Below are 16,109 nucleotides of genomic sequence, written 5' to 3' on the forward strand. Positions count from 1 at the left end.
TTGGGATAATATATGGATATTATATTTTATAAAGTTAAAAGAATATAAGACAAGATAAAAAATTATCTAATTGACTTACTTAATATTTGGGTCTGTTCCATTTTACTAATATTAAAAATGATTGCGTAAAAAAATAATTAATCATTATTAATGCACAAAATATTACTTCACTTATTAACTTGTACAAATTGCATATTAAAATACTCGTATTCACGACGGACTTATTTTACTACTTGTTATTAACTTTTTTTACTTTGTCTTATAATGTTGGAAATTAATAAAATATGAAATAAACATAAAAAGAATTGTGTAAGATTAGGCGGTTATATTCTTGTAGATCAACGCTGAAATTGATATTATTAAATTCAGAACCGAGTGCCTCTCTGTTTAAGATTCAAGATTCAAAATAATTATATTTATCTTTCTGGAGTTCATTGGAAATGATTGCGACTCAACTGACGCTGAGTTTGTTATAGGTTGCTTCTATTTGAGCTAAACAAACTACAATTTCTATTGGCTGCTTTGTATTGCTGTTCACTCGATCAAATTTGAAAAGTGCTCAAGCCAATTGAATTTCTGAGGCAGCACACACACACACACAGACACACACACATAATGTAAGTCTCGTTGGTAAGTCTGGGCAACATTTCATCTATTTACAAAGTCTAACTGTGTTTCACAATCAGTGCCTTACCTGCCATTTGCAATGGTATATTTTCTTCCACTTTCCGCCTTCTCACTCACTACTTTCTACTTTCCACTTGGCAGCACAGCAAATGCAACAAAAAGATTTTTCTAATATAGAAATCGAATCGTCGACGCGCAATATTTCTAATGGCTCTTCAGAGAAGAGACAGCAAGAGATAAAAAGAGAGAGGAGATAGAGAAAGGAAGCTGGACACAAAGTCAGTTCAATTGGAAAATGTTCAAAGGATATAAGGTGTCAACTGATGGAGATGTGCCTGGCACTCAGTTCAACCTTAACTAACCACTCGACCCTCTCAGACCAAATTGACATCATCATCATTCCTTGCTGTCGTTTTACAATGCACTTAAAAAGAACTGCAAATTCTTATCAGCAGGCGCAAAAAAAATGTGAGCAACAATCAACCAATTATTTGGTAAGTCATTTTTCACCTTTTACCCAATCGTAAACACTTTTCTTCTTGGTCAGAACGATAAGAGCAATTAAAATGATTCAATTACCTAATTGAGCAGAATATTCAGAACGGTTTAAGGCTTAAACATTGTAACGTGTTGTATAATAAAATTGTAACATTTTTATGGCATACTTTACAGAGATGAAATGAACGAAATGTCTTGGTTTTTTTAAACCCTCCGTAAAATATGCTTCGGTATTATCAATGTCTTTGAATCACGAGAATTATTAATCGAATCAATCAGGTGTGCTCTACAAATTACTAACAGCGCTGAAGCAATCCAAAAGCAATGGTTTGTGTTCCTGAAAACAAGAATCCATTAAATATTTATTTAAATTCAATAAAAACGCAAAAAATTATGCTCTAAAATATTAAGTCTCTAACATTTTAGAAACACCAACATTTCAAACGGTTGCTTTCAAAAACATTTACCTATAAAATCTCTAGAGATTTCTGGAACACACCTGGATAAATATTTATTTATCTTCAAATCTATCATTTACTTTAATCGAGTATTAAAAAATTTATTATGTAAAGTTTTCAATAAACTATAAAGTCTCTTTTTCTAATCTTTGTCGTAGTTTCACTTCGATTGACCTACAATCGTTTGCTTAGTCGAATTGGTGACCTTCATTTGAGAGTCAGTAACCTCAATAAATCGTATTAATCATACGCACTGTCGAACAACTTAAAAGGCTTTTTACGAATTCCAAACGCATTTTCTCACTGTGTAATGGCAGCACTTCCGCAGAGGAAACTGAGAAAACGAGGACAACTAAATGCGAGCTCCACCCAAAAAGCAACACGCGCGAATCGAAAATATTAAGTGCCACAGTTAGGCCAAGTACTTAGCACAAACAAAATGTCCCGGATGAGGACAAAAGAAGTTTGAGAATGTGCAAACAATGGGCAAAGCCAGAAGAATGAACCGAACCCGCTAAATATGGCCAACAAGGGTGTGTGAATGCCATCGCATTCAAAACATTGAAGAGGATTCTGTTTCGGTACCAGCAGCAGATGCAAAGAGGAAAGAGGGGCGAGAAGTGAGGGGAACAGCGCGTTTGTCGGAACTGTCACATTAAAATGGATGATTTATTTGTGCTCTTAATTTATTGCGACGCAAGCGGCGGACCGCTGCGGTTAGTGGGAGGCAATTGCTGGAACCGGAGATGGGAATGGAGACGGGAATGGAGCTAAAGACGGAACTTACAGGATATTGAGTACGCGCAATGCATGAACAAGTGAACCGTGGAACGGAGCCAATGAACTCACACAGTGGCGGGTCCAATACATACTCGTATAATGAATTTTACACGCTGCCATCGCGCTTGGCACTTAATAATCGCATTAGGGCGCTAAGCAGCTCGCTGACACATGCCCCAGCTTGATCGAGGATGCCACAAGGAGTTAGGCTAAAAGGGGGGGGACTCAAAAGGCAATAAGGGGTCGGATGTGCTGCTTTATCAGCTCGACTAATGTTTTATTGTTTGCTTATTGCTACAAATAATGGCATCCTCCTCCGACACCCGCCCATTGAGATTTTGTACTTAACAAGTGTGTCGGATAAATTCTGGCTGGCACTGTGGTATATATTATCCTCGTTATTGTAGCTGTGATAAGTGCAGGTGTATAATTAACACGTGGGGTCATTCACGGAGCTCATCAAATCAGTCAGTGAGAGGGAGAAAGAAAGAGAAAGACACAGGGAAAGCGATACAAAAGACAACAATAATTTATGATAAAGCAGCTTACAAAGAAGTGTAATTTTCATGGGTTGCCAGCAATAAGGATGTGCCCATAAAAGGATAACTGAGCTCCTGCCCTGTAGGTTCTTTTATCAGAGAACAATCGTTGAAACTGTCTTTGTTCATAAAACAAAATGTTTGTAAAAAAAAGTTTTGTATATATCCTGAAAATTCACTTAATTAAACTGATTAGGCAATATGATATTAAAAAGTTTCTGTTTCATCACATTTCCTATGTAAGAACTGAAAGAAAATTTCCCAAACATTTGCTTATAATTCAGCTAAAAGTAAAAGTTATTCTTTGGTATTATTATTAAAGGAAATTTATTATTGAAATCAGTCTTCAAATAGTTTTGCCAAGGGGCATGAAAATCGAAGATTTATTATACAACCACTTTTAATTATTACAAGGTATATATATGCCGTTTATTGCTATAAATTCAAAGTAAATTATTGGAGAATCTATTGTTTCATTTGAATTGCCTTAATAAATCAGTGGAAATTATCTGTTGCAATAATGTTTTTTGGTTGAATTTTTCTTACTAGTGCACGAGAAGCTGCCACGCCCATTCGCCCATTCGCCTATTGGGCCATACGCCCATCCATCCAAGCTGGCCACCAAACCACACCAAGTGAAACGCCCATTCATTCGACAGTTGCACAGAACTGTGTAATGAACATTTATGAGGCAATTTCCTTGGCAACATACACGCGCAAATACACGCACACATACACACGCACACACAAATAGAGACACACCAATACATACATAGAGAGACAGGGACAAACACAAGAGACGTTAAGACAGATGACAAACCGTCGGCACTGGAGACGTCGCCTCGAGTCGAAATCGCCTGTCTCCAGTTCCTTCTTTCTCTTACAATCCCTGTCGCTTATTCCCTTATCATCTTCCCAGCGTTGACGTCGCGTCGTCTTTGCAGTTCGCAGAATTCTGGAACAGGGCACAGAACTTTTTCTGCTTCACTTATGCCCAAACTAATTAAGTGCAGGAAAAAGTTACCATTTCCTTCCCGTTTACAACTGCCGGTCCCGGAGCTGGAGCTGTTTTGTTCAAGCCAAATGCAACTCTGTGCCCGTCCAATGTCCTGTCGTCTCCCTGTCCTGTTCCAACTTTCTGTTCTTGGCTCTGGTGTATGACAAGTTGTAGCATTTTTTGACACTAAATATGCGCCAACAGGGGGAAACATGAAGGCGAGCTATACGCTTAGCCAGAAGCTTTCGGGGCCCGAAGCCCGCATTAGGGCCTCAACGCATTCCGTTTCCAACTGTCGCTGGTCTCCAAATATTTAACAGTCGCTCCACTTGCCGCTGATAGCCCATTCGGGCGTCATAATAACGAAGATAAATGTTGCAAAAGTTTGCTCGCAAACACACGCCCAGGGCAGGAGTTGCAACAAGAGTTCTATGCTATTTCTAGTTGTATTGTGTTGCATATATTTCGGAAGCCTCTAGTAATAGTTTAAAGAAGCATAGAGGGAGGGTGTAAATGCTGGAGAGAGAAAGAGGCAAGCAATGCCAATGTTCCTAACTATGTGTAAAACAAAAGTTTTGCTAGATTTTTCAGCGATGAAAAGCTTATAAAGTTTGTTTAGCTATGGGAATAGAATAGATTACTTAAACTGTATCATTATCATTATCATTATCATTATCATTATCATTATCATTATCATTATCATTATCATTATCATTATCATTATCATTATCATTATCATTATCATTATCATTATCATTATCATTATCATTATCATTATCATTATCATTATCATTATCATTATCATTATCATTATCATTATCATTATCATTATCATTATCATTATCATTATCATTATCATTATCATTATCATTATCATTATCATTATCATTATCATTATCATTATCATTATCATTATCATTATCATTATCATTATCATTATCATTATCATTATCATTATCATTATCATTATCATTATCATTATCATTATCATTATCATTATCATTATCATTATCATTATCAACAGTTAACTCTCTGTGTGTAAAATGCATTGGCTTTTTGCTTAATTTAACTTGCAAGTTTAATAAGAGCTCGACGCGAAACTTTACACTGATGCTCGTTCATTTTTTTGGCTAAAACTTTACCCTAAGCTCACCCAATGTCCGTTCCTCTCTCTTTCACTGTATTTCTCTCTTTGTCTGCCCAGCACACAGTTTGCCAATGCAATTCAACAATTTTAAACCAGTTTTCATGAGCAAGTTGCCAACTGTCGGCTACGTCAAATCTGCAGCGTGTCCATGCCCCTGTCTTTGTCTATGTCCAAATCCATGTCCTTGTCCAATATCCTGACTAAGAGCAGATTTGGATGGCGTTGCTTTTGCTTGATTTATGTCGCAAATCTTGCATCAACCTTTTTATACCCAGCTTCCATAAAATGACTCTAGAATGGGGTAGCATTAAATTGAAAAGTTCATTGATGCTTATTATAATACTGATAAATATCAAAGTGGATTCTTAACATTTATCAGATAATATTTTATAAAAAATTGTAAACAGAATTAAAGAATTAAATATTTTGTCGATGAGATTTAAAAAATGTGTAACAATGCAATGTTAGTGTCATTATTAATTAAAATTGCAAAGTTGTTATTAAAAGGAGCATTCATACTTAATTTACAAGATATCTTCAAGTCGAGCACTTCCAACATATACCCGCTTACGTAGTGTTCTTGATGCTGGAGCTCTTTAATTAAAAAACTAAAATGAATTGCTGCATATAGAGCGTACAATTTTTTTTAGATTGCAGCGATGGAAGTATTTGATAGCTAACAAGCAATAAATTATGGCTGGAAATATAAATAAAGAATTAAAGTTGAAGTTGTTTTACTCTTGGCACAATGACACTAGTTGAAAGGGTTGAAATCAATAAGAGATTAATATATATAGTCAAGCTTCAGTAAATGACAAAACTTTTTTAATGATTTGAAAGCTGAGCTGACATCCCTAAAAAGTGTTAGTTGAAAGCACATGAAAGCTTTCACTTTATTGTATTGCAAACAGTTAATTAAGCTCCATTAACGAGTGGAAACTCAACGGACTAATAACAATTTAAGCCCTTTACTTAAATACAATGATACGCTATATGTTTATTCTTATGTTAGAGTATACAAAATGTGATGAAAGGGAGTTTTTTTTTATGCTTGCTCATATAAATAAACCGTCGCTCAAGTTGACAGCGCATTTTGTGCAACGTTGTTCCTGTTCTCCTTGCTCTGCTTGAATGGGGCCACACACACATATTTACAAAAATATATAAAGTAGCTCTATAAAAATAACTCACAGATGCTTTCAATGGGGGAGAAAAAAAGAGAAAAGAAAAATTTTATAAACACATATGACGCGCACACAGGGACTCAAAGCAGGAAAAGGCAATGAAGGCGAAATCCTTGCAAAGTTTAAGCATCTGCAGCTTTTTGGCTTCTGAAAACCAAAGGATCCGAGAAAACTGGGTGGGGGGTAAATAGGAAGGAAGACTTGGCAGTATGAGCTTAAGAAAATAGTTCATACGCAGCGTGTGCCGCGTGCTTCAAATACCACAAATAACATTCCAAACCCAAATGGACCGACAGAGGAACGCACAGACAGATAAACAAAACTTTGTCTGATGAGACTGCAATGCCGCTTTGTCGTTTTTTTCAATTCATTCACTTAAAGCTTCAGCTATTCCTATTTAATCTCTATGTCAGTCAAGTATAAATTTTGATAATTTTGAGATGAGCAAAAAAAAATATAGATATAAAATGTTCTTTTGACGTATAAAATGTAATATGGCCATTACTCAAAACACATTAAAATTATAGGATAATGCTAATTGTATGCATGGATATTTATTAACATTAGGTAAACCAAACATTTTGATTTTTTTCCACTATGAAATTTACGGTATCAATAATTGTTTTAAAACTTTCGTGTTCTTGATAGACTAATAAAATTACACCTGAGTTTAGAAATGTAACAGTTTTAATCAATAGAACAAACTTTTATATGTTGAAAGGTTTGAAATATGAGACATTAATGTTAAACTTTATTCGATTTCTGTATGCTTTAATTTATCATAATTTTAAATAAGTTTTGCTGCACCTTGAATCAGAGGAAAACATAGTTCTTGATAGAACACACTCCATATGAACCATTTATATCGATGAATATAATAAATACCGCTTCAAAAAAATTTGTTTACTGATAGCATCTGTAGCAAATATCTGAATATACTAACTTAAATAATAAAATTTGACAAAGTATATATAAATTCAATTAAAATTCTTTAAAGCATTGATTGAATCTGATTTACTATTAATTAAGTTTGCTTTCACTTATTTCCCAAACAATATTTTTTTCACTTTTAAAAGATGTAAATAATTCAGTTTGTGAGCATTTAAACTTGAGTTAAGTTTTTTTTGTCGACAACTTATGAGTTCCCAAAGTGAATAATTCAAGCATACCTCTAAGCAAAACTTAATAAAACCCAAACTCCGATGTAAAACTTAAGAAAAAAATTAATAGTCAAAATGCTATAAAAGCAAACGGTGTCTAAAATGTGGCAAGCACTTTTAGCCAACGTGAAAACTGGTAACATGCTCTTCAAGCTGTTTCCTCGAATGCGAGTGTGGTCCCTCGAGGAGCAAGTAACATCCCTATCTGGATCGTGGCATGCGTGTGGTTGGATGGATGCCTCCAAAGGATAAGTTGTGGAGATGCATTTACGCATTGTGGACAGCATATTCCACGATTTTTATTATGATATTGGTGGTTGTGGCGCTGTTTGTAAGTTACATCAAGGATCTGAGTAGCTTTACAGCTGCACAATTTCTTACCTCGTTACAAGTTGGCCCAAACTGCGTCGGCTCGAGCATCAAAGCCGCTTTTACCTTTGCAGGCATGATGCGTTTTAAGAGGGCCAAGGAGATTCTCGATCGCATGGACAAACGTTGCAAAACTTCTGAAGAGCGTGAGCTGCTTCATCGAACTGTGGCACTGTGCAATCGATGCTTCATGTGCTATCAGTTCATGTACTCGTTCTATGCCATTGCCACGTTCCTCGCTGGCAGTCTTGCGGGTCACCTGCCCTGGAAGTTCTACAATCCCTTCATTGATTGGGAAGCAAGTAAACTTCACTTTTGGTTGACTGCCTTTATGGAGTATCTTTGGATGTGTGGAATTGTGATGCAGGATCAAATTGCGGATGTCTATCCCGTTATCTACTTTTTGATACTACGAACTCACATCACAATGCTCAAGGGGCGTTTGCAACGTCTGCGGTTAGATCCAACGATGACAGAGGAAGAGAACAACGTGGAGCTCATCAAATGCATTGAAGATCATCAATTGATCATCGAGTGAGTTGTCTTTATCAATTTCATACTGTACTTGTCTATTAAAGACTTTTCTTAGATACTGCAACAATTTGAGACCTGTCATATCTGCCACGATTTTTGTACAATTTTTACTTTGCGGCCTCGTCATCGGTTTGGCCATAATTAACATTATTTATTTTTCAAACTTTTGGAGTGGCCTCGGCACAGCTGTTTTCATTTGTGATCTGCTATTGCAAACCTTTCCCTTCTGTTACATTTGCAACTTGATTATGGCCGATTGTGAACAACTCACATATTGTCTCTTTCATTCCAATTGGTTGTCAGCAGATCGTCGCTATAAAGCTACATTCTTATACTTTTTACAAAATGTTCAGCAACCCATCTTTATGACAGCCGGTGGTGTATTTATCATATCTTTGGGCACAAATATAACCGTAAGTAAACCTACCATATACTTTATATTCTACGTCATTTTAAATTTCCCTATTTTTAAAATAGGTTGCCAAGTTGGCATTTTCGGTGGTCACATTTGTAAAGCAATTAAATATTGCCGAGAAATTCATTGAGTGATGTTTTTGAATTGCAGCATGTTAATCAGAATTTATAAATTCAAATTTAAATTTATATAAGTTATACCGGTTTATTTACCGGTTTCTGTAAAATACCCTTTCCACATTTTTAAAGTTTTTTTAGACTTAAATCTAAGGGCTGCGTTTCCTCGGATCGATTCTGAATTATAGGAGTCTACGGTCCATAAATATTTTACTTTTTCATATTTACATTTAACATTATTTTTACAATTAATTTGTAAAATATTTTACGATCATTTGCATGAACAATTTTTAAATTAATTTAATGTAAATATATATCAAAACCTTCCACACTCAAGTGCTCTTCTTCTTGAACATCATGTTTTCCTCCTCGAACTTAGAGATGCCGCGGGCGTTACAAGCTGGACTACAAAGCGAACATGCCGTTTCGCGCTGCCACTTAATAAAGTGCAAACAAGCAAGTGATTCTTTCACAGCTATTGTTCAACACCCGCCACATTCTCACACACACACACACACATACGCACATAGCGAGCGAAATCCGTGACAAGGATAGGGCCAGAATATGGCGACCGTGGGCGTAGCTACGGATTTGCGTAATAAACGAAGAATTGGAGCGTACCAACAAAAGGAGAGCGAAGCCACAAGACAAAAGCAACCCGAAAATGAAATACCCTTTTGGAAATATGTATATCTGGCATTTGCCATAGCACACTTATAACACCCACAGTTAGGGTATTATAGCAACGTTGACCACCGTGAAAAATTGTACAGCGTGAATTTTCATTGTTGAACTGAGAAATAAAGGGAGAAAAACAAGATACAGTTATACAATGAACACAAAAAAAAAGACAATAACGAGACAGAGCAGACAACCCCGTGGGGTGGCAACTCTGGAATTTTTCGGTGGCAAACGACGAAGACAACCGCCAACTGGTAACTGGTCCGAATGGCAAGTGTGCTGAAATTTACGAGCTGCTTTATGGCCGCACATGGACAGGAAAAGTGGACACGCACACTCACGCACACACACACACACACACACGTCTCACGCTGAACCATAAGAGAATATATGAGTAACTGGCAATTCGCTTTTGCTTTCATCCTTTCATTTTGTTTTTCCTGCCGCTTTTCTTTTTTTTTTTGCAGTTATTTTTGCTCTCTTGATTACAGACGGCTGTAAAATTTTATTGGAATTATCTCTAGGGATCGGAGCGGTTATTGATATTGATTAATTGTTAAAAATTTAAATTCAAGATACTCGCAAATGCGAAGGCGTCGCAAATGCACTCATGTGCAACTTACAACTGAATTTTATTCAATTTCCAATGCTTGGAATTAAATCATAAAATATATACGAATTGCGATTGCTATTGGCAAATAATCGTAAACATTGTTCAAATGTAAAAGGATTTATATGCGAGTTATTGCAAACGATTAATTTTTTTTCCAAAAAACTCTATCTACATAATTGTTATTGATAATATGTATCATATTTAATATAAACTATGACTCCTTGTTAAAATAGCCTAGATATTTTCAAAATAATAGCATAAATTTTCAATTTATTTTCACTCATTCCCTAGATTTAAATTAGTTGGTTTATAAAGTCAATTTAGTGTTGTATATAAAACTACACACTATTCCTGATGGATTATTCGTTAAGAAGAATCACTTAAGGATCACTAAAAATTATTTCAATTTCCACGTATAAAAACTTTGTCGGTTTTAGTGACAACTCTAATACTCAATGAAACGATACATAAATTTATTTAGCTTTCAGAGTTGACCATAAATGATTTAATATACAAAAAAAAATAAATAATCCTAAAATATAAATGTCAGTTATTATAATTGGCCTTTAGCTGATTACCACATGCACTGTACACATATACAAACTGGTATCACAATATTGTAGTGAAAATCCTTTTAATTGTACAGTGTCAACAAGAATTATGTTGCCCAAAATAATAATAAATACACATACGATTAGATGGAATTTGAACAAATTTGACATTTGTTTGGCTCATTTTTGGTTAGTCGTTTTAGATGTTGTTGTTGTTATTGTTGCTTTTTGTATGTAGTTGTTGCTGTTGCTCACAAAATTATGATGTTTTACCGCAAATTATGAAACCCGAAATATAAATGTCGTTAGTGTTTTATGAGTGGTTAAATTTGACAATATATTTTGATAAATGAATGGGCTCATTTGGAAAATAGAATTTGACATTCCTCGTGCAAATATTCTGAATAATTGAATAATTAAATAATCTAATAAAATATTTGAACTTATAAGTGTAAATTAAATTCTACTTAATATTAATAATGACTATTTAAATTGACATTAACTTAATATTTCTTGTAGAATTATGTGATTAACATTTAAAATTTGGATAAGGATAAATGTGCAATAAGCAATAAGAGTGTAAGGTAAACGTAGACTAATTTCGCTTTAGAATTTAACATACATTCTGTTCTTAATTTTCATATTGCCTTTTTGGAGCTGGCTTTGTATTAAGAACTTGAACAAGTCCTGCATTTAAATACAAAAGGAAACTCGTAAAAACATTGCACACAGATGAAGGCAGCTTTATTTTTGACTATCTAAGCCACAAATGCCAAGACAGCATATTATTTGTTGCAAAAGACGCCCAGCAGCTGCCAGAATTGGCCTTAACTAAACGCTCAGGCAATTGTGTGGAATTTTAAGCCAAAATGTAGCTCGAAGGTGGCCGAAATCTCTTAGAGAACGTCGTGCACAGATCAAAAGCGTATTTGTCTATTTGCATACATTGATATCATAAGCCAAAAGAACAGCAGGACATGAATAGGAACAGAAACAACAATAATGGGGGAGCAATAATAACTAAGCCTTTTCGACCAAACTGTTTATTGATTGGCCAACAAACAGATGGACAGAAAGACAGACAGACAGGCAGACAGACAGACAGACAGACAGACAGACAGACAGACAGACAGACAGACAGACAGACAGACAGACAGACAGACAGACAGACAGGCAGACAGGCAATTCCTTTAGCTGCCAAACTTCATTTAAATAAATATTGCAAACAGTATTTGGCCTGGCCTAAGGCCAGAGCTACCTGTGTGGCATATTCAATGGGTGTTTTCGCCGAATTGTGTACACACATCCCACACACTCACACACACTGAACTGCTTTTTGATTGAATTAACTAGAAGTTGACTATTGTGCGGTGGCATGTGTAAAATTCTCTCAACTACGATGTTGTTGCATAAACCGAACCCAAATCCATCATCGAACTGCGAGCTAAAAGCGGTATAAATCTGTTCACAAACGTAGTACAAACAAACAGCTTCGGTTTGTGTAGTGCAGTGTAGTTAGATCTACGTTTACGTAGCTTCTGCTACCACAAAATGCAGTTAGTGACTCTATTTTGATTGATAGCCAAATTAAATTGAATAAGCTCCAAAATTGGATGAAACGATTTTAAAAAGCACACAGGAGCTTCTACTGAAGATAAAAAATATAAAAAAAATTTTAAAAATTTTGAAAGCAACTGAAAAGCTCTACACATATACATATTAGGTAAATGTGATTAAAAAACGCATTAAAGGGCACAGAGGAATAAACTGAGTGAAACTCAAGCTGAAAAATATATATAATTTAAGTGTGGTTAATATTTAAAAATATTATCTGCTTGAATTGGCAAAATTCATTGAAAGAAGTGAAGAAGAAAAATATTTAAATGAACATTTCAATTAATTGATGGTGATAACAGAACCTCAGGTTCAATTATTGCTTGTAATTTTTTTAAATCATTCGAATTATAGTGGTTGTGAGTGTCGCCGGCATATCCTCACATATCCTAGCGTATCCTTGCAACGATTGCCGTACCTGTGGCCGGCAGAAAGTCAATATTATTACAATCCGTGCGAAACAGAAGAAGCGTCGCCGCAAAAATGCGGCTCGATAAAAGTGCTTTCAATTAAACACCCAAAGGTAACTCAATAAAAAAATGCAATGCCCTGTAAAGAGAATGACCAAACGAACCAGTTAAATAACCAGGATTCAGTAATGCCAACAGCACAACAACCCGGTGACATGCCAACCCAGCAATGCCAAACTGAATGCCTGCCCCTTGCGGCATGTGTGGCATGCAGCTCATTAATAATACAGATAATGTGTTTGGCAATCATTTCGGGTTGCATGCCACAAATGCTGCTCTGATTAACACGTTAAAGTCAACAACAGTGGATTCAAACCAAAACGAAACGCTCATTCTGGATAGAGTTTGTATTTCTTGTTTAACAGCCGTTATGTGTGTGTTTAATTGTTGGTAACAGTATGAGTAAATAAACATAACAAGATAATACATATTTGGCTGCTTCGATAACAGCTGAAACGATTAAAGCTGAACTGAATAGCTAAACAATTGAGCAAAGTATTTAAGAAAATATATATTTACGAATATAATCTTATGAACAGCTGTAACCTATAGGTTAATCCGTGTAAAACAAGAAAAGTATTTATGTAGAATTTATTAAAGTTAATCTGTTTGCATCTGAGAAGCGGATTAAAAATAATAGAGCTGCTTAGCTTATCCACTGAGCTGAGTTAAAAACAAAAGGCAATGGATAATTTATATATTGAAATTCACTAAAGAGATTCTGTTATCAGAATGTACATACATATACTTCTTAAGAATTTATTAACCTACCTACCTCCCAACAACTTGATTTTAAAAACTAAACGAAATTTATATTAAAAACCAAATTTCTATAATTATAAATTCATCTAGTTTATTTGAGGAAAATCTTTTTTGAGTATGATGCATTTGAGAAATGACAACTATTTCAACTGTATTTCAAACAATTTAATTATTTTAATAAATATATGACAAAAATGTTATAAAAACCAAAGCAATCTCTCTTTCTCTCTGTGATCTAACAGTAATCCAGTTGTAATTTGATTGATATTTAATTAATTACTTGGACAGTGTATGATGATGTTTTAAAAGAACAGAGCTTAGCGCCAATGTATTATATATAATTAAGTGAATAAATTAGTAAATAAGTGAATAAATGAAATATAGTCCTTTAAAACCCAAAGTCCTTTAATACCCAAAATCCTTTAACATGCAAAATCCTTTGAGTGAATGCAATTTATTTTAATTGCAGTGCAGCAACCGAATTCAAAGAACTCGGTACTCGAAAAAACATCTATTTTAAATGCCCCTGAATGACGAAAAACGGTAGCTGCGAATTGAAGAAATATATATATATGTACAAGAAAAAAATATATGTATACACGTATATCTATTTATAGATTCGTTGGAGTTGGCATTTACTAGTTCATGAGCTTATTAAAATTTTAGGATCGCGTTTGGGAGATGTGCGACAACGGTTTATAGTTGTTCGCAAAATAAAATGGTAACGTGAGTTGAACTGCAAATTACCTCGGAACTAATGGATTTTTAGACCAGCTACCGACAAGGTGCTGCTTAAAGATTTGAGACTCAACTCGAGCTAATCGCGTGCCCGAACAAATGCCACTTGCAGCTGCCACAAGCAGGTAGTTTTCGGCCAACAGCTCGAACTTCCCCTGAAAAGGACAGATGCAATTTTCCGGAAAGACAAAAGATTGCCACAGCTGTAAGTCGGAATCACAGGTAAACAGATGCTGACTATAAAAATCAAAGACACTAAGAAGGAAAACGCATTGCGCTTCGAACGCACAACGAGAACACATCAAATACTTCCGAAAAATCCAGCGAGAAGTGGAGTCAAAAGTTCCTTAAAATATACTGCTTCAATATAAGAGCTTGATAATGGCTGAGCAACTGTTTCCAGGCCTGGAGCGTCCACTGCCGCAACTTCCCTCCTTGCCTTACACTCTCTTTGCATATCGCGAGGAGCTGCGACGTCGGGACTCCCCCTTTATGAAGATGTCCACCATCAAGCTGCATTTGACAGATAACCTGATACTACAAACGATTAAAAATATTCGTCAACTGGATACTATGGAGATAATGAATCTGAATCGTGAAATTGTCTTCAAGCGTAAGCTGACCAAGCAGATGAGAAAGGTACGCAAACTGGAGAAACTGGGGCTAAATGTGGATCCACGTCAGCTCAATGGATTACAGTGGCACTAACTTAACGCGAAATACAGCAGAAAACGGTGTACAACAGCAAATACGAAATGACAATGAACAAGAAAAACATACTCTAAGCATGTCCAATAACTAAGTAGTTTCTAAGCTAACAAGTTTCTAAAACTCAGTTGTAAGCTGAACTTAAGTCGACTTTATAAGTACTCGTACTATATACATCATTTTTTTCGTAAGCTAAATAAAATGTGTGAAGTGAAAACAAAAATATGGTTGCTTGTAATGTGAATTATTCTCTACCAAAAAAAATATATCTATTAACATCATGCTCTACGATGGGCACGAAAAATTCAATCGGGAGCACTACAACAACATCTACAGTTAACACAACCTCTAAACGTTTCTGTGTAAGTTCGATTCTATCCACCTTTTTATTATTACTTTATTGTCGGATTATAATTATATTATGAAAATAGTCTCTCTGTCGATAGTATGTATAGACCTTCAGAGAAAAACCAAGAGAACGAAGATAACGAACGGAGAGCTGAAATATTCCATTTTTTTTTAGATATCCATTGCTCTCAGTGTAAATATATTATTGATATTGATGACGCTTTCCTTAACCTGGACTTTTGCTAATACGTTTTGCATTACTTTCTAATGTTTTAATTGAACACTGCAAAATGTTCAGTGTAAAAAGACGACTTTGTTAAAAATAAATATTTATCCTGTTATTAAAATTTATGTTCTTTATTATCAAAAAAGTATTTTAAGGCAAAAGGGTTTTATAACACTACAAAAAATATATGTAAGAAATTGGTTTTAGTAAGTATTCTAATAACTTCCGTACAGGGTATGCTGGCTGGCTTCATCTGTGCAACACTCTACTACAGGGAAATAAAGTGCAGCTTTGTTAATTGTTGATTACACTTTCTGTTGCGCAGGCAACCGGCTAAATGCTTGGTCAGGTGCGTGTATGTGTGAGTATCTGTGTGTTAGCATTGCAAGTGTGTGCGAAATGCACAGCAAGGACCCGACGTGGCAACCAAATGGAGGCAATGTGCGGCTTTTGATGCCCCGTTGAAGCCACTAATAGGCAACGCGAAAAATTCCTCAAAAAAAAAGGACATTGCAGCAGCCGCTTTATTTTAGCAACGAGGCTTTCAGGCTTCAGAGTGGAAAAACTTCGTTAG

The 16,109-nt window shown here is 35.3% G+C and overlaps 2 protein-coding genes across 2 annotated transcripts; both read left to right on the forward strand.

Moving 5' to 3' along the window:
- The first annotated feature begins 7,694 nt into the window (after positions 1 to 7,694).
- LOC117779684 (odorant receptor 42b-like) lies at positions 7,695 to 8,842 on the forward strand. Its single transcript, XM_034615952.1, has 3 exons — positions 7,695 to 8,293; positions 8,349 to 8,706; positions 8,771 to 8,842. Exons 1-3 carry the CDS (start codon positions 7,695 to 7,697, stop codon positions 8,840 to 8,842), a joined length of 1,029 nt encoding a protein of 342 aa, XP_034471843.1.
- Positions 8,843 to 14,634: 5,792 nt separating this feature from the next.
- On the forward strand, positions 14,635 to 15,165 carry LOC117781706. The gene has a single exon (XM_034618511.1). The coding sequence runs from the start codon at positions 14,635 to 14,637 to the stop codon at positions 14,959 to 14,961; it is 327 nt and encodes a 108-aa protein (XP_034474402.1). The 3' UTR covers positions 14,962 to 15,165.
- Positions 15,166 to 16,109: the final 944 nt, after the last annotated feature.

The sequence above is a fragment of the Drosophila innubila genome, assembly GCF_004354385.1.
Source record: "Drosophila innubila isolate TH190305 chromosome 2L unlocalized genomic scaffold, UK_Dinn_1.0 4_B_2L, whole genome shotgun sequence".
NCBI classification, from domain to species: Eukaryota; Metazoa; Arthropoda; class Insecta; order Diptera; family Drosophilidae; genus Drosophila; species Drosophila innubila.